Source organism: Lutra lutra, chromosome 14, assembly GCF_902655055.1.
Source record: "Lutra lutra chromosome 14, mLutLut1.2, whole genome shotgun sequence".
NCBI classification, from domain to species: domain Eukaryota; kingdom Metazoa; phylum Chordata; class Mammalia; order Carnivora; family Mustelidae; genus Lutra; species Lutra lutra.
The window spans coordinates 33674758-33701067 of record NC_062291.1 but is presented as its reverse complement, the minus strand read 5'-3'; the positions used below and the strand labels follow the sequence as shown (position 1 = coordinate 33701067).

The following is a 26310-nucleotide window of genomic DNA, read 5'->3' as shown; positions in this document are numbered from 1 at the left end:
GCAGGCACCACCTGGAAAGGACACCCTTCCTAGCCTTTCTGCCACACCCACGGCCAGCGGACCCACGTGCCAGCGGCCACCCGGCTCCGTGAAGGGACCCAGCCGCGTTTTCCCCAATTAGTAACTGAGAGCTTTGTATGTGCTGGGCCCCCTGCAGGCTCCCTGAACACTCAAAACTCTGGGAGGGCCCAGGGCGGCGGTTCTGTTAAGGACTGCCTGGCATGGGGACCTTTTCCTCCTTCCAGCTGATGCCACCTGGTGCAGACCCCAGCCCTGGGCTTGCAGGGGGGTGGCCTGGTCTCTCTTAGGGTCTGCACCTGACTTTTGAGTACAGCTTCCCTTGGTCGTCACCTGCAGGCGCTGGCACGTACCCCCTGCAGACAACCTGCTCTCCAAAGGGATGATGGTCTGACCCAGCCCCCAGACTCCTTCCTTGGACCCCAGACCCGCAGATGCCTCCCACACAGCTGTTGCTTGCTTGGTTCTCACTGCCCCCTCCTCCCAGTCACTTTGCTGCTCATCCACCCCTTGGAGAGGCTCATCTCCCAGCTATGGTCAGGGGAGTAGCTGGTTGGGGACCAGTGACGTGATGTGCAGTGGAGAGTAAGGTTTGGCTGGGGAACAGGCTCTGTCACTCTCTAGCTGTATGACCTTGGGCAACACACTCCCATTGCTGGAGAATAAGGCATACCAGCAGGGTTAAGAAGCAGCCTTGCCTCCTTGCCCTGTCTTGTTCTGGTGGGTGACAGGAGTCAGGTTTTCTTGCCTAAGATAGGAGGCTCTCCGATAGGAGCTTTGTGTTTTTTTTTTCCTTTGTACCCCAGATGCTAGGGGTACCGACCTCCCCAACCCTGTGAGCTAGGATATACCCTGCAAGGGACCTTCATTCCCTTCCACAGAAGAGGAAAGACCAGGGGAGGGCAGCACTGCCCAAGGTGGCCTTTATGTTGGGAGTGCTGGGCAGTGTTTTGAAACAAGACAGAGAAGAACCAGGGAGATCTGTGGGCTGGCAGGCTGCCCTTAGCTGAGCCAGGAATGGGGCTGGGGTCCTGAGTGCCCAGAGGCATCCCGAGAGCGTCACCCTCACAGAAACCACATCCAGGACTCAGACCTGCCAGGGAAGAGCCCCGTGACCAGTGACTCCGGGGTGTGGGGCCCTAAGCTTCAGTGGTGGCTCAAAGCACAGCCTCTTGGGGTCGGACCTGACTCTAGATGGAAGCAATTGCCCTCTTCAGCTGTGGGATTTTGCGCAAAAGCTCTTACCTTTCTGTGCCTCAGTTTTCTATTCTGCAAAATGGAAAGAATGAGGGCCACCTGACAGCACGCTTACCGGTAAGCGGCAAGATTCTGGTAAAGTGCCTGGGACTGAGTGAGGGTTCAGTAAATAAGGGTTGTTATTCTTGTTCTAAAAGGGAGTGGGGGAGGGGAGGAGGAAGCCCTGGGGAAGGGCTGATTTCTATTGCTCTGCCAAGAATGAAGGGGGCAGACAGGGATGGGCAGAGGCTTGGATCTGTGCAGGGGTGAGTGGGTCCCCCCATGCCGGCCCTGTAGGTCTCCCTTCTCCCCTGTGCTTTATTGGTCTCATCCATGCTATTGAGCGGCTGAAAATCAAAGTCCACTGAAGATGGAGACTTTATCACCCCTTTGTCCAGCCTTTCCCTTAATTAACCCCAATCGGACACGCCAATGTGAGCCTTGGCAGGAGGCAGGCCCCTCAGCACCCCTTCCGTCACTGCTTCTCCTGCAGCGTCCCATGCCCAGCACACCAGGCCGCCCACCGTGGAGGCAGAGTCCAGCAGGCCACCGGAGGGAGCTGTGCGGTGGACACCGCCTCCATCCCTCAACTCTGGCTCAACCCCCACATATCTTCCAAGTTTCAGAGTCCGGGGGAACTGACAACGGTACCTCCTAGCAATTGAAACCTTCTGATTCTGTCTCTTCACGGTCCCCCGACCCAGCGCCCTGTTCCTGGACACAGTCCCAACCCAGGGACCCAGCAAAGGCCACAGTACGCGCTTGGTATCTCAGCCTTGTCTTCCTTTCCTGCGTGCCAGGCTTGTCCGGCCCAGAGTCTCAGTTTCTCTGCCCAGAGCGTGGGCCACCTCTCAGGCCTGCATCAGCTGAAGGACCTTGCCCTGGTTTCAGGCTCTAGGCCCACCCATCCCCGCCCCCCAGGCTCCTTTGCAGTTTGGGCCCTTGAACAGCATGAGCAGGAACCATTTTCCCTGCATGGGCCATTCGTCACTATGAGTGTGGCAAGCCCTTCATTCTCCCTGGGCCTCAGTTTCTAGATCTGCAAACCGGGGTGATTCTCTAAGGGTCCTCAATGTCCACTGTGCTCCCTCGGATTGCTTTCCACTCCTGCTGCTGCTCCAGGCCTCTCTCCTCTTCCTCCTCAGCTGCTGCCCTCTCTAACCCTCCTTAGTGTTCCTTCATCTTTTCCTCCACTCTTCTCTTGTCCCACTCTTCCCTTCTCTCCCTTTTCTCCTCGCTCTTTCTCCCCCTGGTCTCTTTTCCATTTCTCCTTTTCTCCCTCCTCTTCCATCACCCCTCCTGTTTCCTCCTCCCTCCTCCTCCTCCTCTCCCCCCCCCCTCCAGCCCTCTCTCTGCCAGCCTCCCCCTCCTCCTCTCCCCAGGTTATCTGCTGAATTCCACACACGCCTGCACAGACGGGATCAATCCAAGGCTGCCTTGCCTTCAGCTTATCTCTGCTCCAAATGATTGATTTTCCCTCTTTAAGAGTAATTTGCTGGTGAATTCCATGTATTGCAAAAACCCCTGTGAAATCTAATTCAATCCGATCGGCAGCTGGCACTTTGGGGAAAGAATACTAGAGAGCTGTCAATTTCATCGAGTGGACGTGTGTATTATTTAGCTCACAGACGAGAGCACGAGGCAGGCAGGTGCTTCTCACCTGAACGTGCCACCTCCCCTCCCTCCCTCCAGAGGGATCTTGTCACCGGCCCCGCAGCCAGCCCTGGCTCTTCTGGGAAGTGCATTATAATGTGCACTGGGTACTCGCATTAAGGTAAATGAGGGACAGGTGCTTTCAAATTGTTTCCCTGATTTGCAGCCCACTGCCCTCGTGCACTATGGGAATCTCAGCCTTCCAGAGCCCAGCTATCCCTGACCACCTGCCTCTCTCCTGCATTCCAGGCTTGTCTGGCTCAGAGCCTGTTTCTCAATGTGTATAAATGGGGAGGTGTGAGGAAAAACCAGGCCACCTCTCAGGCCTGCCCCTGGGTGACCAGCTGTCCCAGTTTGCCCGGGACGTGGGACTTACACGTGCTAAAACCTAGGCCGTTGCAGGCAGACCTGGAGACCTAGTGTCCAACGCCACGAGGCACGTCTGAAAGCCCAGCAGGGTAGGTCGTCCCCTTTGCACGGGTGAGGCGGTTATGCCCTCGGCATGGCAAACAAGGCTCTGAGCATCTGACACACCAGCCCCAGTGTCTGACAGGTGCTCCCCAAAGGCAGCATTACCTTGGAGGCTCAAGTCCTCTGCCAGTGACGATGGTAGCACGGCTGACCAAGGGCTCTTGCTCAGCCCCGGTGACCTCTGTTCTGGGAGGGTCCCATCTTGTCCCCCACCTATGTCCTCTGAAAACAGCAGAGCTAACTGTAACTACCCCCCCCCCCCCCAAGTTGGAACCAGCCACGCTGGCCTCCATTCCCATGCCTCAAGTAAATAGCCATTTCTGGTGGGATCCAAATCTTTGGGCTGCCCCGGATCTCTAGGCATCAGAGCAATCAGTCCCAGGGTTACTTAGAGAAATGAAGTGGCTTTATGGGGACTGGCCATGAGGCCAAGTTCACCTTACTAGTGCTTGTGGGCATGGTCAAAGGGCAGGTTTATGTGGAAGGCCCAGGGGATCTCAGGTACCATCTCAGGCCACATGGAAATTCATGGGCACGCAGCAGGGGGCCACGTAGGATTTATGAGGCAGGGGCTCTGAGCTCTTCATTCCAGAATGACCTGTTTCATTCCACCCCAACCCACACCCATGGAGATCTCAAGGATTCCCCCAGGCCATACACCCCTCCTCCTTCCTTCCATTTCTCCTGCAAGGGACCCTGTTTGAAAGGCACATGCCCCAAGTGGAAAGCTCAACAATGCCTTCCTTGTGGTCCTGCCTGCAACCCGGGCTCACCTCCCAGCACAGGTGGCCACTTCTTAACTTTAAGATCAGAATCTGCCAACTTGGACCTACCTCCAATAGCTGGTGTTAATTCTTTCCCTCCCTCCCCGCACTGGTAAACCCACATTGGCGCTCTGGCTGGGGTGGGGGCAAGGGGCCAAAGTGGGGTGTCTGTCTTCTTAGAGGTGCAGGAAGGAGAATCCAAAATGCGGGGGGGGGGGAGGGGAGGGTGTGCATTCTGGTCTGTCCCAAGCCTGGAATTGTCCCTTGGCTCCCTCTGGGGCCCAGGCTGGGAAGGATCGTGTGGCCTGAGGGGCAGGATGGCTGGCGGAAGAGGCATCCAGCCCTCAAGGGGCCTCAGGAGGAGGAGGAGGAGACAGGCTGGTGCAGGGCTGGGAGCTGGCTTTGCACTCAGCAGCTGCCTGGCTCTGTCTATTTACCATGCTAAAACTATTTCCCTGTTCCCACAGAGAGAGAAATGTGTGGCAAGGCAAAGAAATCTAAATGTCTTATGGAAATCGGGAGGGCACACTGCCTGCTGCTAATCACACCGCTTTATATTCCAGTCCACCTCCCCAGGCCTCCGGGTTGGGGGGAGGGGCTGAGGGGGCGGAGGGCAGGGTCCTGGGAGCCCTCGAACTGATACGCGCTGTGATCTCAAGCCAACTGCCCTCTCTGGGCTGCCTTTCAACATGAGGGATCCCTTTGCCTCAGGAGGCCCGGAGGGCAGAGCTCTAAACGGTGTAGAGGCCAGGCACCTGGGCTTTGGGGATCGGGGAATGATTTCATCTCCCTCCCCATCCTAGCCCTCTGCCAGGGAGGTCTGCCCAGGTTTGCATCCCCTTCCCATGAACAAAAACACACAAATGCCCTAAGGGGGCGGGTGCTGGGCTGGGACAGAGTGCCAGGCTTCAAGCAGATGGGTGGACATGCCTGGGGACAGCCCTGCATGTCACTTAGCAGCCACGGCGGTATTCTAGAAGTCAAACCCGGCTGCCCAGACCTGCAAAGAGCCCCTCCTACCTGACCTGTTCCACACCTTGCAAGGTACTCATATGGGGCACACAGCAACTATGGTTGAATGGACGATGGGATACATGCATGAATGGGTTACACGTGTGTTTATCTGTGAATGTGTTAGGTGTGAGGAAAAGCCAGGAAACAGACAGAGGCAGGAGGAAGGCTGGGAAGGCAAGGCAAGAGAGGATAATCAGACTCAAAGAAAAACAGAGACAGAAATGGAGGGAGTGGGCAAGGGTGGGTAGAAGGCTTTCAGATGCGGAACTAAGCTGAGGTGAAGAGAACAGACACCAGGAGGGCCTGGCGACTGTCTAGCCAGCAGACGATGACAGCTCCCATTTTCTTTCTGCCTCCTAGCCTGCCCTTCTGGGTTTCTGCCATTCCTGTCCCTGGGATTCCAAATCCTAGTGGCATTCCAACCCCACAGACCCCCACAACCAATCCCTGCCCTTCTGGCCATCTGCCATCATCCCCTGTCACTGTCCTTGTTCTCCTGGTGTCCAGATTAATCAACTTAAAGTACAGCTCTGAGGATACCACTCATGCTCAAGAACCATCAATGGCTCCCACTTCCCTGCTGAATTAGGTTCAAACTCCTCTTGGTATTCAAGGCCCTCATCTACCTTTCTGGCTTTATAGGTGGTGTGTATTAAATGACAGTGGAGGGCGCCTGGGTGGCTCAGTGGGTTAAAGCCTCTGCTTTCGGCTCGGGTCATGATCCCAGGGTCCTGGGATTGAGCCCCATGTCGGGCTTTCTGCTCAGCAGGGAGCCTGCTCCCCGCCCCTCTCTCTGCCTGCCTCTCTGCCTGCCTCTCTGCCTACTTGTGATCTCTCTCTGTCAAATAAATAAATAAAATCTTTAAAAAATAAATAAATAAATGACAGTGGAGAGGAGGATGGTGTTGAGTCCAAAAGCTCACCAGTGGTGCTATTTAAGCTGCTACCTTTCACTTCTTCTTTCTGGGGAGTGTGGGGGAGGAGGAGGTTATCAATAATTTATAATTTTTAAAACTAACCTGCAGTGAAATTGACATTTTGGGGTATTCAATTTTATGAATTTTAACACATGTATAAATTCGTGTCACCCCATCACAACCAGCACGCAGAACGGTTCCACTGTCCCCCAAACTCCCTTTTGCTTACCTTTATAGTCAACCCTTCTCCCACTCCTAACCCTTGGTAACCACTGGTGGGTTCTCTGCCACTATAGTTTCATCTTTTTGAGAAGGTCAAAAAATCACACAGAACATAGTCTTTTTGAGACTGGCGGCTCTCACTTCCTATAAAGCCTTTGAGATCACTTGATTCTCACTTCCCCTTAGCGGTCTGCTTATCTAAGCAGTCCTGTCTGTAGAGGACCAGTTAGCATCCTGCATGCCTCTAAGAGGTGAGCCTACCAGTGTGCCAGGGAAGGGCTTTGAAGGCAGGGGGCAGAGCGTCAAGCGGATTTAAGAAAAAAACAAAAAACAAAAAACAAAAAAAAACCCCAACAACCCTGGTTGGCCAGCTCTGTACACTTTAGCGGATTTGGACATTCCCTAATGAGGGCAATTAAGAGTCATTATGCTGAAAACAGAAAAGTAAACACAGATCCATATGCTAATTGGCAAATACTGCCACACGCGTTAGGGCTGGCCGCCTCCTCCCCCTCCTGAGCCCTGCCCCTAGGCCTGCACAGTGCCTGCCCCCCCCCACCCCCCAAGTTCCTCCATCACGCTCCTGTCCTCTCGTGCTCCCTCTTGGTCCTCCTCCTCCCTGGGAGGCTACTCCTTCTCAGTCGCCTTTGCGGCTCATCCCCACCTCCCTTAAGGTGAACACCAGGATGCCTAGCCCCCCTCTCCCTACACCCACACCCCTTGCGTCAGTGAGCCCAGCTGGACCTGTGGCTCTAAATACAGCCCAGGTGCTGGTGACACTTACATTTCCGTCTCCAGCCTGGGCCCACCTGGTGGGCTCTGGAGAGCCAAGTGCTGGGTTTCCGGGATCTAGCCAGCTGCAGTCATGCTGGCGGCTTGAGGTAGGTGTGTGAAAAGAGGGCTTACCCCAGAGAGACCACCGAGTGCTACAAATGAGGGGCTCCCAACCCAGAGCCACTCGTTGTGCGTTTATCAGCACACCCCCTCTGCCTTCTCGATGTTCCCATATGGATGACTGACAAGCATGTCCAGTGTAACGTGTTGAAAGCTAAACTGCAGATTCCACTTCCCCTCACTAAACATATTGTTTCACCATCTCCGGAAGGAAGGACTCCATGTTTCTAAGTGCTCAGGTCAAACCCTTGTGCAGTCATTGTAACACACACCCCTCGACACACACACAAACACACACACACACCCATCCCAGCAAATCCTTGACTTTCCATTCAAAACGGGTCCAGGAACTGATCTCTTCTCACTCCCCAACAGCACCTCCAATTGCCGTCCTTCCCAGCGATGGCCCTGCCCTGGTGGTCTCTTTACCCACCAGCCAGCGCATCCTTTTGTTGGGTAGGTGGGCTCCTGGAGTGCAGGAGGAACAATAGAAATGCCTGCTGGGGGGCACCTGGGTGGCTCAGTGGGTTAAAGCCTCTGCCTTCGGCTCAGGTCATGGTCCCAGTGTCCTGGGATCGAGCCCCACGTCGGGCTCTGTGCTCTGCGGGGAGCCTACTTCCACCTCTCTCTCTATCTGTCTGCCTCTCTGCCTACTTGTGATCTCTGTCTGTCAAATAAATAAATAAAATCTTTAAAAAAAAAAAGATTTTATTTATAAAAAAAAAAAAGAAAAAAGAAAAGAAATGCCTGCTGGGCCGCAGTCTTCCAGCCTCCTCCCCACCCCTTTCCTTAACCCTTGACTCTCCCGCCAAAAGGATGTATGCCCAGGTCATGTCTCTATAGGTAACCGGATACCTATGCAGGAAACAGAAGTATCAGGATCCCGCACCCCATACCCTCCGATCACGAAATACCCTACCATATATGGATGTGAGCCCATGCCCTACCTTGGCCTGATAAAAGACCCCTGCCAACTCCCTCCCAGTGCGACTTCCCCCACTCCCCTTTCCGGAGTCGGAGCCGAGGAACCTCGCCCGAGGGCACCCACCTCCTCCCAGGGCGACTTTCCTGGCTCCCCTTCTCCTGAGCCCTGAAACTTCACCGGAGATGCCTTTAATAAATCTTGCCTTGCGCCCACCTTGCCTGGCGTTGTGTTTACCTCGCCTGCGAAATTTTACACCTTTAAAATAATTTTCTTTTAAGATAAAATTCACCATTTTAACATGTTAAAGTGTACAATTCAGTGGTTTTCAGGATATCCACGATGTTGTGCAACTGCCCCTTCTCTACAGTTCTACTACATTCCCATAATTCTAAAAGGCAACATTGTACCCATGAACAATCACGTCGCATTCCCCTCCCTGTAGCCACGAGTCTGCAGATTTGCCTGTTCCAGACATTTCATCCAGAAGGCACTGTACACTATGTGCCCTTTGTGTTTGGCCTCTTTACCTCGCATAAGGTTTTCTAGGTTCATCCACGTGGCAGCAGGTGGCCGGGCCGCGTTACCATCACGGCTGAGTAATATTCCGCTGTGGAGCTACCACACCGAATGTGCTCAGCAGTGGATGGACACTTGGGTCGCTTTCAAGGACTGTCCTTCTGTACTTCACTCTGTAAGGCCCTCACTCCCTACTCACTACCCTTAGGTGGCTTCCTGCCTCCCTCAGGCTTTGCATAAGTCCAGCCCTAAAGGTACAGCTGCGTATCTGAACTCCTCCACTAGTCCCAGGCCTCCCCGCTCCTCCCCACTCCTCCTCGTGCCTCTTGCACCACGTGCAGGTGCACTCCTGCCCGCAGCCATGTGCCTACCATGCCCGCTGCCTGCCGAGCTCTTCCTCCAAGTGTCCACGGGGCCTACCCCATCTTCATGGGGTCTCTCCTAAATGTCACCTCATCAGAGAAGCCTCTTCCGACCCCTCCGCCTCCCCGGGACTGCCTTGAGCCCCCTACCCTGATTTATTTTCCTCCATGGCTCTGGTTGCTGTCTACCGTAGATTTACTGGTTTCTTCAATCTTCTGCCCCTGCAATGGACCCGGCCTGAGGGCGGGACTTTGGCCGCTGCCTTCTCTTGTGAACAAACAGCTCCTCGAAGAGCATCAGGAAAGCAGCAGGTGCTCAACAAGTATCTGTCGACTACATAAACTAATGAATTAATTCCCAACCCCCGCTTGATGTAAGAATCCCTTTAGGACAGCTTTTCCACTCGCCTGCCCCTCCTGTGTGGGTGCCCCTCCCGTGCAGTTGGCCGCCTGGTGTAGCTCTGGCACTGCTCTGACCTTAGGCGGAAGGTTTCCTTGGAGGCTAGCTCTGCCTATGTAGAGAAGCAGAAATATCACCTCTCCTCTGACACAGGACCCAGGGCACGTGTCAAGGACCAAGAGGAGGAAAACCTGCACCCTTTAACCAGGGATATGGACGTCTGACAACCTTGATTTTGAGAATTTATTCTCACTCTCAATTCCTTTTCAAATCAGATGCGTAACAGAGTCTGCAGAAACTCAGGCAAGCAGCGCTGGGTTCTGGCTCGGGGAAGGAGGCTCCATGCCTCCCCTCAGTGGTCCACCCTCACCTCTGCTGCCCAGCGAGGCTCTGCCATCCCTGATGCTTGTTAATTAGGATGTTTCTCTGCCTGTGGGAATAATGAGACACGCAGGGACCACTCCCAGCTGGGCTAGGTTTACCCCTACTCTTTGAGATGGGGGATAAACAAGACACGCCATCTGTAGCTGTCAGGGGTGGGTGTGATGGGGGTGGCAAATGGGGTAGGAGGAGGAGCATGGGAGGAAGAAATCACGTCCTAGGGTGAGACCGGGCTCACGGGGGCCCATGGTAAATGGGGCACCGTAGTGGGCATGAAGCGGCCAGGCGGTCACAGAGAGGAAGAGGATGGAGGAAGTGTGTTAATTTTGCTTCTGATCCCGGTGGGGGTGTTTGGGAAGACGAGGCTCTCCATTTAGGTAGCGTGACTCCTAAGGACAAAGTGACTCCCGCTACTTCCCATCCCAAACAGCAGTGGGATGGGGTATGGGTCAGCTGCCAGGGAGGTGGCTGAAGGGGTACAATCCCCACGCCCAAGATGAAAGCCCTCATCTAGCCGCAGGAGGGGACTTGGCCCAGCTGGGGAGCAGGCATGGGGGGAGGGGAGAGGGTGAGGAATGGGGCTGCCTGCTTCACACCCCCGCCAGGGCTACTGGGCCTGGTGTAAATAGCATGCTAATTAGATTTACGGCTAAGACTAAATTAGGAGGTGTCAGAGTCAAGCCGAGAACACCCTCTGGTCCTCAGGGAGGCTGGAGCTTAGCATGCTGGGAGGAATCACACCACGGGATGCAGCCACGCACAGAAAAATCCTAATAATCACCATCGTCATAATAAGAGCCTCAGTGAAGGCAACTGGGGAGAAATTAATAGGAAAAAGAGCAGACGGGGCTGCCCTGCTCCCCCTGGTTTCCTTCCCTTCCAGAATGGCTTTGCTTTGAAGTCAACAGATATTTTCCTGGAGAACCTAAATCTTGGGGGAAGAACCTCAGAAAAGTGAGCTGAAGCTGGGAAACAACAGAGGTCTTGCAAACAGACCCCCGCCCGCCAGGACCGGCCCCTTGGCTTGGGGCATGGGGACTGGGAGAAGGGCAGTGCTGACCTCCACTTCTGAATGTGCCTCATCTTGGTTGCTCCCTGGACCAGAGCTCTCACTCCCTGCTTGCTCCCAGTTTTGCGTCACTGATGAACTCATGAGCTGGGTGGGAGGCACAGAATGTTGGAGGCATTCTATCTACTTCCCTTACACCGCCCAGGGGATTCAGTGGGAGTCCAGTGAAATCCAAATTCAGTGATTTCCAGCCAGATCCCACTTATCTCCCTAATAGAGGGGAAACAAGAGTCTGGATAGCTCGATAATCACCCATCCACAGAAAGGGCAAAAACTCACGTGGGCTCTCCTGGATGCTGGCAGCCTGGCCCTCCCTCTCTTCCCCATCTTTTCACTTCTTCTAGAGTTTGGTTTCTAGTTCAAATTGCTTTGGAAAATAGGAAAATGGAGATCCATGCTCTGGGCCCCCTCAGCAGGCAGGGAGAGTTTATGGCGACTGGGATCACTCCCTGGGGTAATAGGGATGTATATCGCCTGTGTCGCTACTGGCGGACAGATAGAGGGGGCCCAGTGGAACAGTGGCCTGGTGCAGCCAGAGCTGGAAAACGGACCCTCCGCTGACTGTGGGACCCGGAGCTTCCCTGCTCCCAGCCCGCTCCAAACGGATGTGTGGCTCAGGAAGCCAACTCTGCCAGCCGGCAGAATGTCAGCCTCACAGCAAAAGCCCAAGGAGGGAGCTGGGCTAAAGGATGGCCATTCAGGAGCAGGGATTAAGGAGGGTTTGTTCATCTTTCGTGCCAAGGACCCCTCTGACAGTCTGGTGAAACCCACGGACCCCCTTCCTGGAATAACATTTTTAATTGGGAAAAAACAAAATACACGGGACCACAAAGTCAAAGTATGTTGAGATAGTTACCAGGTGTGTTAAAAGGGTGTTAAAGAAGAATTCGGTGCCTCTTAATGCATTAAACAATAAGATTTACCAGGGGTTAACATCGGCTGTAATTTCAAAGTAGTGATAATTGTAAATGGTAGGTTAAGATCCCAAGACACCCGAAATGTGGTATGAGAATGTCTGAGGTTTCTCTTGGGTCAAAGCCCCAGGTACCACTCATACCCCTGTTTGTTTCTATTTTCATAATTAAAGGGAGGGCTAATGGTCAGTTGCAGGTTAGTGAAAATAAAGATGCAGATTTTTCTCTATCCAGAGTCATGGATACCTTGGGGAGGCAGAGGGCCCCCACTTCTGGGGCTGAAAGGAAGCCTGGCCAAGGCCCCTGGGGCCCACAGCCACCACTGTGCAGGGCTGCGTAGGGAGAGGGGCCGGAGAAACCACATGCTGGACAGACTGACGAATAAGAATAAACGGGAAAATAAATTTAAATAAATACAAGGTTGCAGGCTGGGCTCCCCGACAGGCCTGGAACACACGTGGAATGGAGAATGAGGGTGATGGATAGAAACAAGGCCCAGATTAGCAGGAGAACAACCACTTCTTCTCACTGCTCAACCCCCTCCCCTCTCAACCCTCCAAGTAAACCCAGTATCTTGGAATATGGCTTTTTCTCCCTGTCATTTACTTTCTTTTATTTATTTATTTGGTGATGTTTTCTCCTTGGGGAGGTGGGTAATTCTCTCTGTTTTTTTTTTCTTCCCTGTGCCCCTCAAACAAATGAATCGTGTCATCTCCTGCCTGAAATAGGAATTAGCTTCTGCCAGATGTGTCCCCATTCACCTTGCCTTACCTCCCCCCTCGCCCTGCCCACAGCCATGCTGGAGGTGGGAGACCCACCTACTTGGGTGGGACCAAACCTTTGCAAATGTGGAGACTCGGCAGAGCTCCCCAGGGCAAGCAAGAAGCATAGGATTGAGAAGTCAAGGCCGAGCTCTGTGACCCACTGGCTGTGTGACCTTGGGGAAGCCCCTTAACCTCTCTGAGCCTTGATTGCCTCCTCTCTGAAGAAACACAATAATACACCTCTCTCTCAGGGCTGGGATAATAAAAACAGTTAACATTTAAAGAAGGTTTTTTATGGGCCAGGCACGGTTTCAAACATACATATTAACTCACTGAATGCTTGTAACAGTGTGGTGAGGTCAGTCCTATTGTTGTCCTCATTTTGCAGATAGGAAAACTGAGCCAGAGAGGATAAATGAAGTCTCCTAAGGTTACACAGATCAAAAGCTTCACAGCAGGGTTTGAACCCTGGCGGCCTGGCTTCAAAGTGCTCATTTTCTTCTCCATTCTGGCTGCTTCCCTCTTCCTAACTGGTGAAATGCTCCAGGGAACACCAAATAAATGGGCACAGGGGCAGGCTGGGAGCGGACGGAGGGGGGTGGGGGGGGATGAGGCCCACGGCGGTGCCAGATCCTTCTGCCCATACTGGGAAGCAGAGGCGGCCAGAGCAAGTTCAGGGAAGGGAGGAGGGTCCCCCACTGGGGGCAGGAGAGAAGGCGGAAGCTCAGGTGGCCCCCCTTCCCACCCAGGTCCTCTTGGACCCAAAGGTTGGTAGAGTCTTCACTGAGATGGATCGGCCCAACCCGTGGTTTTTCCGAGGTGCACCCCGAGGCACAGAGTGGGGACGTGGTTGCTTGGAATCGCTCTGTGAGGCAGGAGCAGAATGGGGGTGGGCCTTGGCTTTGGGGTTTTCTCTACCACCTCCCCTGGGCTAGGGTTCAGAGTCCTGGGCCATTCTGACTTGGAAGAGCCTCTGTCACAAAGACCAAAGGTGCCCACTCCCTGTCCTCCTAGGCATAGTTCCGAAGGCGGTCTCCATTGGACTTTCCGTGTTTCATAATAAGGGGCCTGGGGTTCTCCGACTTCTCGCCACCCTGAGAGGAAAATGGCAAACTGTAAGAGAGCCTCCAGTCCAATGCCGGAAAGCACCTGCTGGCTGGAACAGGTGGCTAAAGTGGGGGTGGGGGGCTCCTGTGCGGCTTTGCTACATTTCCCCCGCTTCCTGACAGCCCCATTTTCAACACAGCAATCAGGGGGCTCCTTAAGAAAGGTGTCTCAGAGCATGTCACCTCCCCGCCCCCGGCTCCCCACTGAGGTCACTGTAACAGAAAAAACACCTTTCGCAGGCTGCAGGGCCTGGCCAGGCTCCCGCTGATGGTGCTACCTCGCCTCCTCCAGTTCTCTCCAGCTTCCCGCCCCCCTGCCCCACAATGCCCTCGACCCATCTCTTTTCTGCTCCTTGAAAATGCCCAGCCGGTTCCCTTTCGACCTCTGGCCTTGCAGGGAGCACCTGCTGCCAGAATGTTCTCCTTCGGCAGCTCCATGTGGCTGCCTCTCCTACACCTCTCCATCTCAGCTCCAAGGGCACCTGTTCCGGAAGGCCATCTGGAACCGCTGAGTCAAAACCGGCCCCCCCGCCGCGGCACCCCATCACTCATCCTGTTGGTCGACTTCTTGACACTCATCTCCACCCACAGCGCCATTGGTACCTGTTCCTCTAGCTTCCCCGCTGGGATGAAACAGAAGCCCTTGGAGGGCAGGGACCACAGCTTCAGCACTGACCCCTCCCTTAAGCACGAATTGGTGGGCACATGGTAGGTGTGCAAGAGTGTTCATTGAGTGAATGCATACGTCACTCCCCAGCTGTGTGAATTTCCATAGAAGGCCTCAGAAAGGTCCCGGGGGCCAGCAAATTGATGAAGTCGGAAGGCCATTCTCAAATGATTGCAACTCCCAGAAATAGCCAGAACTGGGCAGTCGAGGCTACCGAAGGGCATACTGGCACCCTACTCCCCACCCCCCTGCAAAAGGACAGCAGGAGACACGTTCTGGGAAGCTGTGGGGCAGAAATGAGGCAGAAATGAAGTGGATCAAAGGCTCCCAACTCCTGAGAAGAAAGGTGTTTCCTGAGAAGAAAGGGTGAGGGGTGTTGTCAATTTCCAGCTCTCGGAGTCCTCTGGGGTGGGTTGCGCACAACACCAAACGGCGCTTAAAAAGAAAGCCCTTTGCTGGAATTTGTAAAGCAGCCAGAGGCTCAGTTGATCTACCCTCACTGCAACAGCCGTTGCAGAGCACAGAGCAGATGCAGAGCACAGAGAATCTAGAAGGGGAAGAGTGGATTTTAGGACAACTGAACAGAAACTTCCAACCACCCTAATAACACCACGCCACGCAGATGGGAAAACGGGACAGACTGGCTCAGCTGTGAGCAGGACTGCGTGGGGATGGCTGCAGGCTTGATCAGGAGAGGAAAAGCTGACCGAACTGGAGAAAACACAAAGAACATCCTGAGGCCAAGGGCGTGGGTAAGGATATGGTAGGGATCCAAGTGGGTGAGAGTGTGGCTCATTTGCCCTGGCTTTCCAGAACACCGAGGAAGAGACAAGAGAACACCCAGCAGCCAGGAGCTGGGGAATGAGGCTGCCGCAGCCTTTCATTTGAAACTCAGATGAGTGCCACACCAAGGCTGACTCCTGGGGCCTTTGCCTTGAGATTTTTTTTGTGTGTGTGTGTGTGTGATTTGCATTACAACCATCTATTTGCATCTCAACTGTCAACTGCAGGCCAAGGGGGTGGGTGATGGTTTCAGACCCTGCTATCCCTTCCCTTCCTGAGCTTCTGTGAGTTTTCTGTAGCAGAGGAAAGGAGAAGAAATTACTCAGCAGGACTTGACAATGAAGATGGAGTCCTTGGGAGATAGAAGGGGCTTCTTTTAAGTACCATTGCTGTCTTGAAATTCCTGTAGAGGCTGAGATTCAGCAAGAAACAGGGCAGGATCTTCCATCTGGAGGGATGCCAGCGTTGACTAGTCTTAGTGAATTAGATTAGCAACCTTCTTGGGAATGACGGCCACAAAGTGCTAACTGAAAAGTTAAACTGCTTCCTCTTTCCCTTTCTGTTTTCCATCAGCACCCTCTGCTGCCTCATTGTGGACTTATGAGGTCACCTTCTGCCTCAAACTCAGGGGGCATTGAGCTTTTAGCCCAGGGGCACTGAGAATGGAGTTTGGACAAAGCCCTGAGCTACCTCATGGTTACTTTTATCATTAAATCACTCTTTAATTCAACCAGCACGATTTTGCAGTGGCTCCCAAAGGCCAGGCGGAGGGTGAGGCTCTGGGCCACACTGGGGAGCAAAAGCAGGCCTGCCCCTGCCCACGAACTCTTCAGTTTAATTGGGGAGAGAGGGATGATTGAGACTATCACACTGGTATCTGCAAAAGCACGTAATGATGAGTGCAAGGGAGAATTGATGAGGGAAACAGAGGCAGAAGAAAAATTACTAAATTTCCTTACCTACTGACAAGCCCTTAAAACAGGTAGAGTGACTCTCCTTTAGGGACTCAACTACCCCAACCTTAATGCTTTGCTAAGGGCAAAGGACAATCCTAGCCTGACTGACCCCCCTACCCCCAACCAGGATCCTGTAAGTCTACTCTAACAATTCCTTTGGAAACTTTATCTCTAAACTTCCAAGATAGTGTTGACAATCATTCCCAAGCATATGGCCCAGTGATATACATCAAAAGGGTCTCACGAAAAGGTTTTATTACTGGTAATGAATAACCTTTTCCCTAGACAATAGCTAGCCCCTCAAGGTCCTAGAAACCTTGCTTCCAAAATTCCTTAGAGACTTCTATCATCCCTAATCCCCTCCCCAATTTACAAGTATATAATGGACCACTCCTCACATCGCCGGGGCAGCAGCTCTTTCTGCCCACGGGTCCTGTCCCCGTGCTTTAATAAACCACCATTTTGCACCAAAGATGTCTCAAGAATTCTTCCTTGGTCATGGGCTCTGGACCTCCCCAATGTTCTAGAACTTCATCAGAATCACATGCTCTCCAGATGACGACAAAGTGACTTTACCTCTCCTCATGCTCCTTTCCCTCCTCCAAGTCTGCTCGATGAATGCATTTTTCCACGACATTTAGCAAATCCAGCCACCTTCACCCCCGATGCAAATCCCAACCCATGTATCCTCCCCTCAGAAAGAGAACTGGAAGAAAAAACAAATTTTTAAAATCTCCTTTTACTAAAGATGCCTGATTTCTCTTTGAGGTTCCCTGATTTTTCCCAGATTCTGGATGTTGGCAACATGGCTGAACTACTCCATGCCGGAAACCTGGGGCCTGACCCTTAGCATCTGAGACTGGGCCTTGGGGGCATTTATCCCAGCCAGATCTGGATCCCGCCAGAATTCTGGAGAGTAAAGATGGGAGACATAAGCAAAACAAAACAAAACACCCAGGGCCATTTAGAAAGCAATTTATTCCTCCCTGTTTTTCAGGAATTGGCCCAGGACCACGCTGGGATGGTTTGGGGGCAATTCTATGGGGAGCCTGGACTGTGACTCAGAGGACCTTAAGGTGGGGAGTCTGAGCTTCTGGGCTGTCTTTCTTCATCAGTCATTCTCTCTCTGCACCTCACTGTGCCCTGGAGAAGTGGGGCCCCCCAGGGGGGAGGGTGGCCCTTTACTTTCAGAGACACTGGCCAACTCCCTGGGGCAAGCAGCGACAGGATCCCAGGTAGCGTGGGCACTCCATCCATAGGGGGCATGCTGAGGCCTGTGTCTGGGTGGGGAGCAGCCACTAGAGGCAGGCTGGACCCAGACACCCTCAGCCTCCCTGCAGATGCTCGGACAGGCCTTCCAGCAAAGCAGGACTGAGCTAAACCCCAAGCGGTCAGGGTGACGCTGAATGCCCCAACCAGTGGTGGTGAGAAACCCTGGAGTTGCTGACCCTGCTAGCAGGGATGCCCCCGGACCATCTGGCTAACATCTCGGGGGTGTGCCAGATATTGTGCACAGTTCTCCAGACTAAAGGTCTGATCTCCTTCTCTATCCCTTGTCAGCCAGCCAAATATGTAGCTGCCTCCCCCTCTCCCCCAGCCTCCTGGCAGTGAGGTAGGGCCATGTCCCTAGTTCTGGGCAGCTCTGGGCAGCTCAGGATGAAGCCTAGAACGGCCGGTGCTTGCCCCCCTAGCTGTCCCTTCCCTCCTGCCATGACCAATTGATTGCAGAGCGGTACCCGAGAGACTACAGAGTGGGGTCTCCCTGCCCACCTGTGCTGGATGAGAAGTAATAAATCTCTGAGCGAGAAAGAAACCTCTGTCTCAGGGTTAATTTGTGACTGCAATAGAAACGGGTACATTTTCACACAGATGAGAGAGATGACGCTTAGAGAGGGTCAACCACTCACGGAAGGTTGCAGAGCTAGTGAATTACAAGACTGGATTGAACACAGGCCCCGGCTGACTCCGGAGCTTGGACCATGAACCACTACACAAGCTGCCTCCCCTCGGGTTTGCCTCCCAAATCAAGCCCCAGTTCTTTGGCTTGGCAATCAAGGCTCAAGATCTGTGTCCCAGCCCACCGTCGCAGGAGCCCACTACATAAACCCTGCATCAATCACAGGGTACGGCCTGCTCCCTCCTCTTCCTTGCAGGTTCCTCTCTCTGGGCCTCTCAGTGGGCCACTGCCCAGCCCTCCAGCTCTCCTGGCTGCCTGTCACCATCTGATTTGTGTCCCAAGGCTCAGCCCTGGTCCCCCTTTCACCGTAGAGCTTTTGCTGATCCTCTATCCCCCACATCCCCCCTTCTCAGCCGAGGTCTGGAGCCCTCTCTGCCCACTGTTACTGGCCAGCACACGGGACCAGTGACTCTGTTCCCTTGGACATTCTTCATAGCCTGAAACCAGAGATGGCACTTTGTCCCGAGGCTCTCACTCACACTGCATTGTCTAAGGGAGGTGCAGCGCTCCAGGGGGATAAAAGATGACCCACCAGGGCATGAGAAAGTACTGGAGCTTATTTTTATACCTGTTGATCGCCACCTTTTAAACTTTCTGTATTTCTGCAGGTTTTAAAAAGTATCTACTATACTTGTGTAGGACACACCTGGTCCCATGGTCTCCACTCCCACAACAGATCAAATCCAGCTCCTTGTAAACAGTAGGTGCTTAGTATATACTCAAGTTATCTCAGACAGGCAGGGATGGGATGACTTAGCAGGAGGTGGGGGCACGCGGCTGGCGCACAGGCACGGGTACACGCACACACACACACACACACACACACACACACACACACACACACACAGTGGGACTGACCTGCGTCCCTGTGGGGGCAGGGGCTGGCTGGGGTGGACCTGGACAGTGGGCCATTAAGAGAAGCTGACAGGAGATGGCTGACCGGAGGAAAGGCTCCCGGGCAGGTGTGCTGGCGGTTCTCTGAGCGAGCAGCCGGAGTAGAGTGGGGCAGGAGGAGCGAGCGGGAAGCCAGGCCTGGAGCAAGGCCAGTGTGGGAGTCCCGCATTGTGAGAAGTAATTGCCAAGAAGCCCCTCAGGCTGGAAAACCTAATGGAATTCCTGAGCAGAGTGGGGCCCCAAACCGCAGTAATAAATAGAAGTGCTATTAAGGATCCTGGCTGCTGACAGGCAGGGGAGAGAGCGGGCACAGGAGGGGCAGGCTGGGAGGAAGGCTGAGACGGTCTCCCCCGCCTCAGGGAACCCATCCCTTCCAGGCCTGGTGGGGGCACCTTCTGGAGCTCTCCCTCACTCGTGGTCCATGTCCCTTCCTCTTAAGACTGGCCTCAGCTGGGCAGGCCCCTGCAGGGGGCTGCTGGGGGCTGCAGGTGTCTTGGACCTCCAGAGTCTCCTTGTGGCCCGGGATCCCCTTGAAAGCACTTATACTACTCACACGGAAAAGGAGGAGTCATTAACTACACCAAAAGGAGAGATAAGACTTTTTTCCAAGGTTCTATTTATACCACAACCCCCCAACTTTTAAAATATCTATTTTTTTTGGTGTGTGTTTTATAATGTACATACTAGATCAATAGGCCAAATATATATTTCTAAATAAATCACTAAACGAAGAACTACCCACCAGGAGTGTGTGGTCCAAGAGCTTTTGCAGGGGTGGGGGGTAGGCTGGGGATTAGGGACTGCTGATTTTCGCTGGGGAGGAGAGGAGGGGCAGCAAGGTTTGTTTCTATTTTATAGATGGGGACTTGGAAGCCTAGAGATAACTTGCATCTTTCCCAGGGTTGGACGGCCCAGGAAGGGTGGGGGCCTAGACAGGCCACATGTTCCTGCTACTCACCTCGTCCTTGTCCACCACCTGGATGAAGAGGGGTAGGGCAAAGCCCACCTGGGCGAGCTCGGTGATGGCCACGCTGTATTCGGAGCTGTTGAACTCGGGGGCATTGTCATTGATGTCAATAACCAGGATGTTGAAGGTTGTGGTGACTGTGGCATCAGATGGGGTGCGGTCATCATTCAGCTCCGTGCCCTGCAAGAATAGGACAGACACCCCAGAGATGAAGGCAGCCCTCATCACAATATCATCATTCACCAAGGATTTCTCAAGGCTAGCTCCTGTGCTTTGTGTGAATGACCCCAACCCCTCACCACCATCCCGGAAAGAAGATTCTATCGTTAGCGTCCCCATTTTACCTTTGAGGAAACTAAGGCTCAGAGAGGTTAAGTAACTTGTGTAAGGGCACACAGTCAGAGTAGGTGTCAACTTTAGGCGGTAGGATTCCAGAACACAGGGGACAAGGTGGCATGGTGATGATAAGACAGATTTGGGGGTTTGTCAACAGGCAAAGTGGGACTTCAGTTTGGCAGATGATAAAACTGAGGTCAGGAATTTTTAGGCTAGCAGGTAATCAAGACTACATTTGGCATCTGCTATGGCCCAAACACTCTGCTAGGTGCCATGAGGGTCTGGGTCGGACTCAGGGAAACATGGGTCAGACTCAAATCCTTGGGTGCCCGGTCTCTGCACCAGAGCGCCCCTGGCCCCGAATACCCATTCCCAGTTCCCACTCAATCTTCTGAACCAAAATCTCTGGGCCGGAGGCCAGGACTAGCTATCTTTTCCCAGTTCCCCAGGAGATGAGGATTCACAGCAAGTCTGGGAGCGCATCCCCACGTTTTATATAAAGATGGAAGAACTTGGGATCCCGCAGTGAGCTGGAGGTGGTCCTGGGGCCAGGGCACAGTTCTCTCCCACTGGAACCGTGTGCCGCCACAGGAAGTAAGCCGACAGGAGGGGAGGCAGAGAGGGGCCCCTGGCTTGGTGGAGGCAGGGTGAGGAAGAGGCGGTGTTAGTTCCCCTCTCCTCGCTGGCCCACGCGTGCACACTGGGTGTTGACAGAGGAGCTAGGTGGCCACAGAGGGCTCATCAACCTGTTACTACTGCAGCGTTTCCAAGGTCAAGGAGAGCAATCAAGGGTCAGGCTGGGCTCCTCCATTCTCAGGATGGAAGGACCTAATTCCCCAAGCCCTTCTCCTCAGGCCTTGTGCCCTCCCCAGCATCAGTCAATGGGTGGGGCTGGGGAGGACCCCTGTAGACCAGGCAGAGTCCATACCCTAAATGGGTTTCATAGGGAATGGCTCTGCAAATCAGAGATTTTCACTGAAACTGGCCATCGGTGGCAGGGGGTTTAGGGGCAGGAGGGCTGTGGCTCTACCACACCTCCGGGGTAAGGACCCCAGTGGTTTCCACCTCTCCCCACTCTGCTGCTGCTTCCTAACCAGCGACGAGCCCCAGGGAAGCTGTCAGAATCAGAAATAGGACAAATCCCAGAAATGGGGTCAATGTAAGAATTTGAGGTGGCGACCACAGAGAACTTGGAATCGTGGGTAACAGTAAGGAGCATGATGAGTACCTCCTAGGTGTCCCCTGGTTCCTCAAATGGGGATAAAAGTCCTAACCCTAGGGGATTGTTGATAATGGCTGTGAGGTGCCCAACCCCAGCATCCCTTCCTGACAGGGGCCCTGGGCATGAGCCCAGGGAATCATGCAGTATGAGAGGCGGGGGGCTTTCACGGGGGCACTTCTGGAGGCTGGTACCCCATGTGGGCACCACACCCCATGGGACGCAGCTGCGCGCCACATAGTTCTCACCTTTACGGTCAGGATGAAGCCGTGGCTATACAGGGGGTTCTCCCGATCCAGGAGGCCATTCAAGGTCAGCGCTCCGCTGATGTAGTCCAGGGCGAAGATGCTGTTGGTGTTCCCTGGAAGAGAGTAACATTCCAGGTATGCCTGGGGCCCAGGGCGGGTGGGCATGGGTGGCAGTCAGGGCTCTTCTCTGCGTGTTAAGGACGAATCAGTAACTTAACATGGGTGCTGGCCCAAGGAGTAGTGGGAAGTGTTCTGGAAGACGCGGCCCAGACAGCAGACCGCACTGATTCACAGAGTGAGGACGTTTTGCTCTTTGGTCTTCTTCCTTCTCTTGGAAGAAGTCTTGGTTTGGTGCTAGCATGCCTACAGCGCCTCTCTAACACTTCCTTGTTTTCCTTAGTAACAGAGAGAGGGCAGGCTTCAGGCACGGAGGCTTCCAGGGGCAATGGTACTCAGCTAGGACTCAGTAGCTGCTACAGTCTGAACGTTTGCTTCCCCCCAGAATTCATATGGTAATATCCAAAGCCACACAATGGTATTAGTAAGTGGGACCTTCGGTGGGGGGGGTGAGGGGGGGCTCGGTCACAAAGGTGGAAGCTTCATGGATGGAATTAGTCTCTTAGTGATCCCATGCCCTTTTGGCCATGAGAGGACACAGTGAGGGATCACCGTCTACGAACCAGAAAGAGGGCCCTTACTGACTGTGCTGACACTCGTGATCTTGAATTTCTCAGCCTCCAGAATTGTAAGAAATAAATTTCTGTTGTTTAGAAGTGACACAGTCCCTGGTGTTCTGTTATAGTAGCCCAAATGGACTAAAACAGAAACCTAGTTTGGTTTCCTTTGTGCTTATTTTTATGGTCATTTTCTATTCTATTCTATTCTATTCTAATTTTTTTTTAAAGATTTTACTTATTTCTTTGACAGAGATCACAAGTAGGCAGAGAGGCAGGCAGAGAGAGGGGGAAGCAGGCTTCCCGCTGAGCAGAGAGCTTGATGTGGGGCTCGATCCCAGGACTCTGAGATCATGACCTGAGCCAAATGCAGAGACCCAACCCACTGAGCCACCCAGGCACCCCTCTATTCTAATTTTCTATCTAGCCATTATACAAGTTCCTTTCACAACACATATAAGTCAAAAACCTAATTCAACCTTAAGAATGAGCATTTAAGTACCTATTAAAACCTGAAGTACATATTTAAAGTACTGGCAAAAATCACACACAAGAAACACCAGCTCAGATGGAGGTCTTTGTCCCCATCCACGCCCCACTCCCGATCTCCCCTACCAACTTCACTTTATGCCTCTTCTCCCTGCGGGAGTCCCATGTCCCCATGGCGGCTTCCCCAGCTTCCCTAAATCACCATGTTCATTCCTGCCTCTTCTTCTCTCTGTCCACCTTCCCCTCTTGGCCTCCCTTCCCATCCTCCCCCAGACAGCCATCCTTCCTCCTCCTCCTCCTCCTCCAGGAAGGCGGCCTGACTTCTCTGGCTGACCCTCCATGCTCACAGGCAGTAGTCACTGTTCTGTTTGCTCTCCCATTGCTCCCTGTGTATTCACGGGAACTTCCTGGCCAGCCCGAAGCTGGGGGGCCTTTCCTAACTGTCCCTCAAGGAAACTGGCCAGTGCTGGGCACTCGCTGGCCAGCAATTTCCTGAAGGATCCCTACTCCCAGTGCCCCTGGGCCCCCGTGCTCGTCCTTGTGCCCTTCCCACCAGGCTGGGAATTCACCCGGACAAATCCTAATTCCACTCTTCTCTCCAATAGGAGAGGCTGGCTCATTCACATACTCACACACTGCCATTCATTCACAGGGTCCTCAATCTCCAGGGCAGCCATCCTCTGGGCAGGCCCCGTGTATGGTGTGGTGGGGGATGTGGGTGTCGGTCTATCAGGAATCCTGGTAGGGGGGCTTCGACATGCATGAGAATCAGCATCTCTCAGTTCACAGCAGGGAGAGACTGTTCAACATGTGGGAAGGCTCAAAGAAGGAAAGCTTCTCAGAGGAGGTGGCATTAATTCCCTACACCACTGTGTAGAGGCTGTGTGACCTGGGGCAACTTGCCTAACCCCTCTGTGTCTTGGTCTCCCCATTTATAAAATGGGGATAATAATGGCTCTACCTCATAAGGTCATGAGAAATAAATGAGTGTGAAATATGTACCTGTATACACACACATGCACACACGCATAGGGTCGGATCATTTCCTGGCACAAAGTAAATGCTCACTAAGTATTGCTTGAGCTGGGCCCTGGATAATGGGCAGAATTGGGGAAGGAGCAGATGGACATTGATTCCACAGGTGGGAAGTGACTGATAACCTGGCACACAGGTGGGAGCTACTCTACCTTCCTGCAAGCCCCGGGCCCCAGCTCTAAAGGGATCTGTGCACTGTTAGGGGCTCGAACCATCTCTTGGATCAATGAAGGAAAGCGCAGGGCGGAGACAATTCCATCTTCTAACTTTAGACTTTGGGATACAAGCTGTTCTAGGCTAATTGTCTGCTGGCCGGCAAGGCATCAGCCTCTACCCAGTCGGTAGCTAGAGGCTGCCCTCCCCTGTCCTTCTAGCCCACTGCAGGGGTGGGGTGGGGCAGGGAAGAGACAGCTGATGCCTGCAGAGCCTGTTTGGGTCTCACGTCACTTTTGAACTGCGGGCTTTGGGGACTCGGACGTGGGGGGGTGCTGGCCAGGGAGTGGACACCACTCCAGCCTCCCCCTTGCCCGAAGCTTCCTTCCATGGCCGTAGAGAGACCCAGACTCCTTCCTGCTGAGTGGGTGGAGTGGGGAGGATAGGGCTGCAAGGAGGCCCAGATGTGCATGAAGGTAAGGGGGTGACTTTTTCTTCAGCCAGGAATTCCGCTGCTGGTGAAGCGGGAGGATGGAGGCTTTCATCTGTGTCTTGTTAGCTAATCCGTCCAACAATGACTGAGCTCCTATGATATGCCAGAGACACATTCTGGCAGGGGTGCGGCCCTCAACAGGATATTCACATCACAGGGTGATCAGGGTTGAGGTGGGGTGAAGCATGGACATTGCAGGGTCCTTTGGGGTCTGGGTCCTCTGAGCCCCTAAATGCTGAGCTGAAGGGCTGCCCTGAGGCAACCTCTCCGAGCCTCCTGCCACCCATCAATCCCCACACCAGCGTGGGCCCCACCTCCCCAGCCCCCAGGGCTAGCATCCCATCATGCTGAATTTCCATATAAATTTATTCTTCCCAATAAAGGAAACTATCAAATGCTTAACTAAATGTGATTCAATTTTTCTTTGCAAGATTTTTCCTATAAATCATTCACAAACCAGAAGCCCCTTATTGAATGATGTGCTTTGGGTTTTGGCTTGAAAAATGGGGTTTGATCCCCAGCACACTCAGCTGCCCCCCCCCCCCCCCCGACTCGGGACCTTTGCCCTGATGATGGCCTTACTGCCCATCCCTAACCTGAAGTCTGTCTCCAGCACATAAGTTACCCTTTCCCCTGACCCAGGCATTTTTCTCTGACAAACGTATAGGCAAATACCCTCCAACTGGTACATATTCAAACTCAGGGACTCTCCTCCAACACACACACACACACACACACACACACACACACACACACACCCTTTTCCCCCATATCTACCGGTGTGGCATTCAACTCTTAGCCTCCTGCCAAGTTCGAATCACCAACTCCCAGGACCAATAGCCAGAAAGGGTTGCCCCCCAGGGAGCCGACAGGACCACCTGAATGAGCCACTGGCTCTGATGGTCTCCTGTCACCATGACAGTAGCAGGACTCCTGGGATGCTGGTTTAGGCACGGGCTGGAGGCGAGCCCTGAGCCCCAAGCAGGGAAGGCCAAGGGCAGGACTCTTTCAAAGACGGATGGACTGATCATTTGTTTGAGTTGGTACTGAGCACCACCTAGGTGCAAGGTGCTAGAGAATCAGTAGAGAAAAGCAGGCAAGGTTCATGCCTTTGGTTTCAAGGGGAAGATCAACATCAGGGATACGATCACGCTATTGAACACATAAGTAGTACTTGCTGAGCTAAGTCCCCCGAAAGAAAGCCACATGGCCTCGAGAGGTGGGTAAGATTATGCCCTCAGGAGGGCCACTGTTCGGGGTCAAGTAGCTCTGCTTGACTTTGGCTAGGCAAGCTTGGTCAGGTTACTTAACGTATCTGGAGGATCTCAATTTTCTAGTCTGTATATTGGGGTAATGATAGTCCCCGCCACAGTGAGGTGGTGAAGGATGGACGGAGCGAATACAGCACCTGGCTCGCAGGGAGGTCTCCACACAGGTTGGCCACCTGTGCGGCACCGAGATCATACCACCGTGGACTGCTGGCTCCACGCCCACCCCCACCCCACGAGCTGGTGACTGAGCCAACCCTGTCCTCTTGCCAGGAGGGCCTCACAACCGAAAACCCATGTGTACAAGTTGGCAGCCCCGAGGCCAAGGCTGACGACCATGGGGCATCTCACCAGGGCTGCAGCCTCGGGGTGGGTCACCATTTCCCTGCCTCTCTCTCTTAGCCCCCCTCCCACCATCCTCCCTTCCCCAGGGGGCTGTGGGCTTGGCAGCCTCACAGACAGGCTTCTCTGCTACCCTGGAAGCCGATACCACCCTGTCAGCCCTCTGTTCTTCCAGACATTCTTTATCCGAGTCCCGCGGGGAC

At 53.6% G+C, this 26310-nt stretch overlaps 1 protein-coding gene across 7 annotated transcripts in view; it reads right to left on the bottom strand.

Annotated features, from left to right (window-relative positions):
- Positions 1-26310, bottom strand: part of CDH23 (cadherin related 23) — a 400055-nt gene that overhangs the window by 163445 nt on the left and 210300 nt on the right. For all 7 annotated transcript variants that reach the window (XM_047702753.1, XM_047702755.1, XM_047702760.1 and 4 more), the window contains exons 10-11: positions 21654-21766; positions 19842-20030 (exon numbers count right to left, since the gene is read on the bottom strand). In XM_047702753.1, the coding sequence (XP_047558709.1) occupies positions 19842-20030; positions 21654-21766 (302 nt within the window). The remainder of the gene's footprint in view (positions 1-19841; positions 20031-21653; positions 21767-26310) is intronic.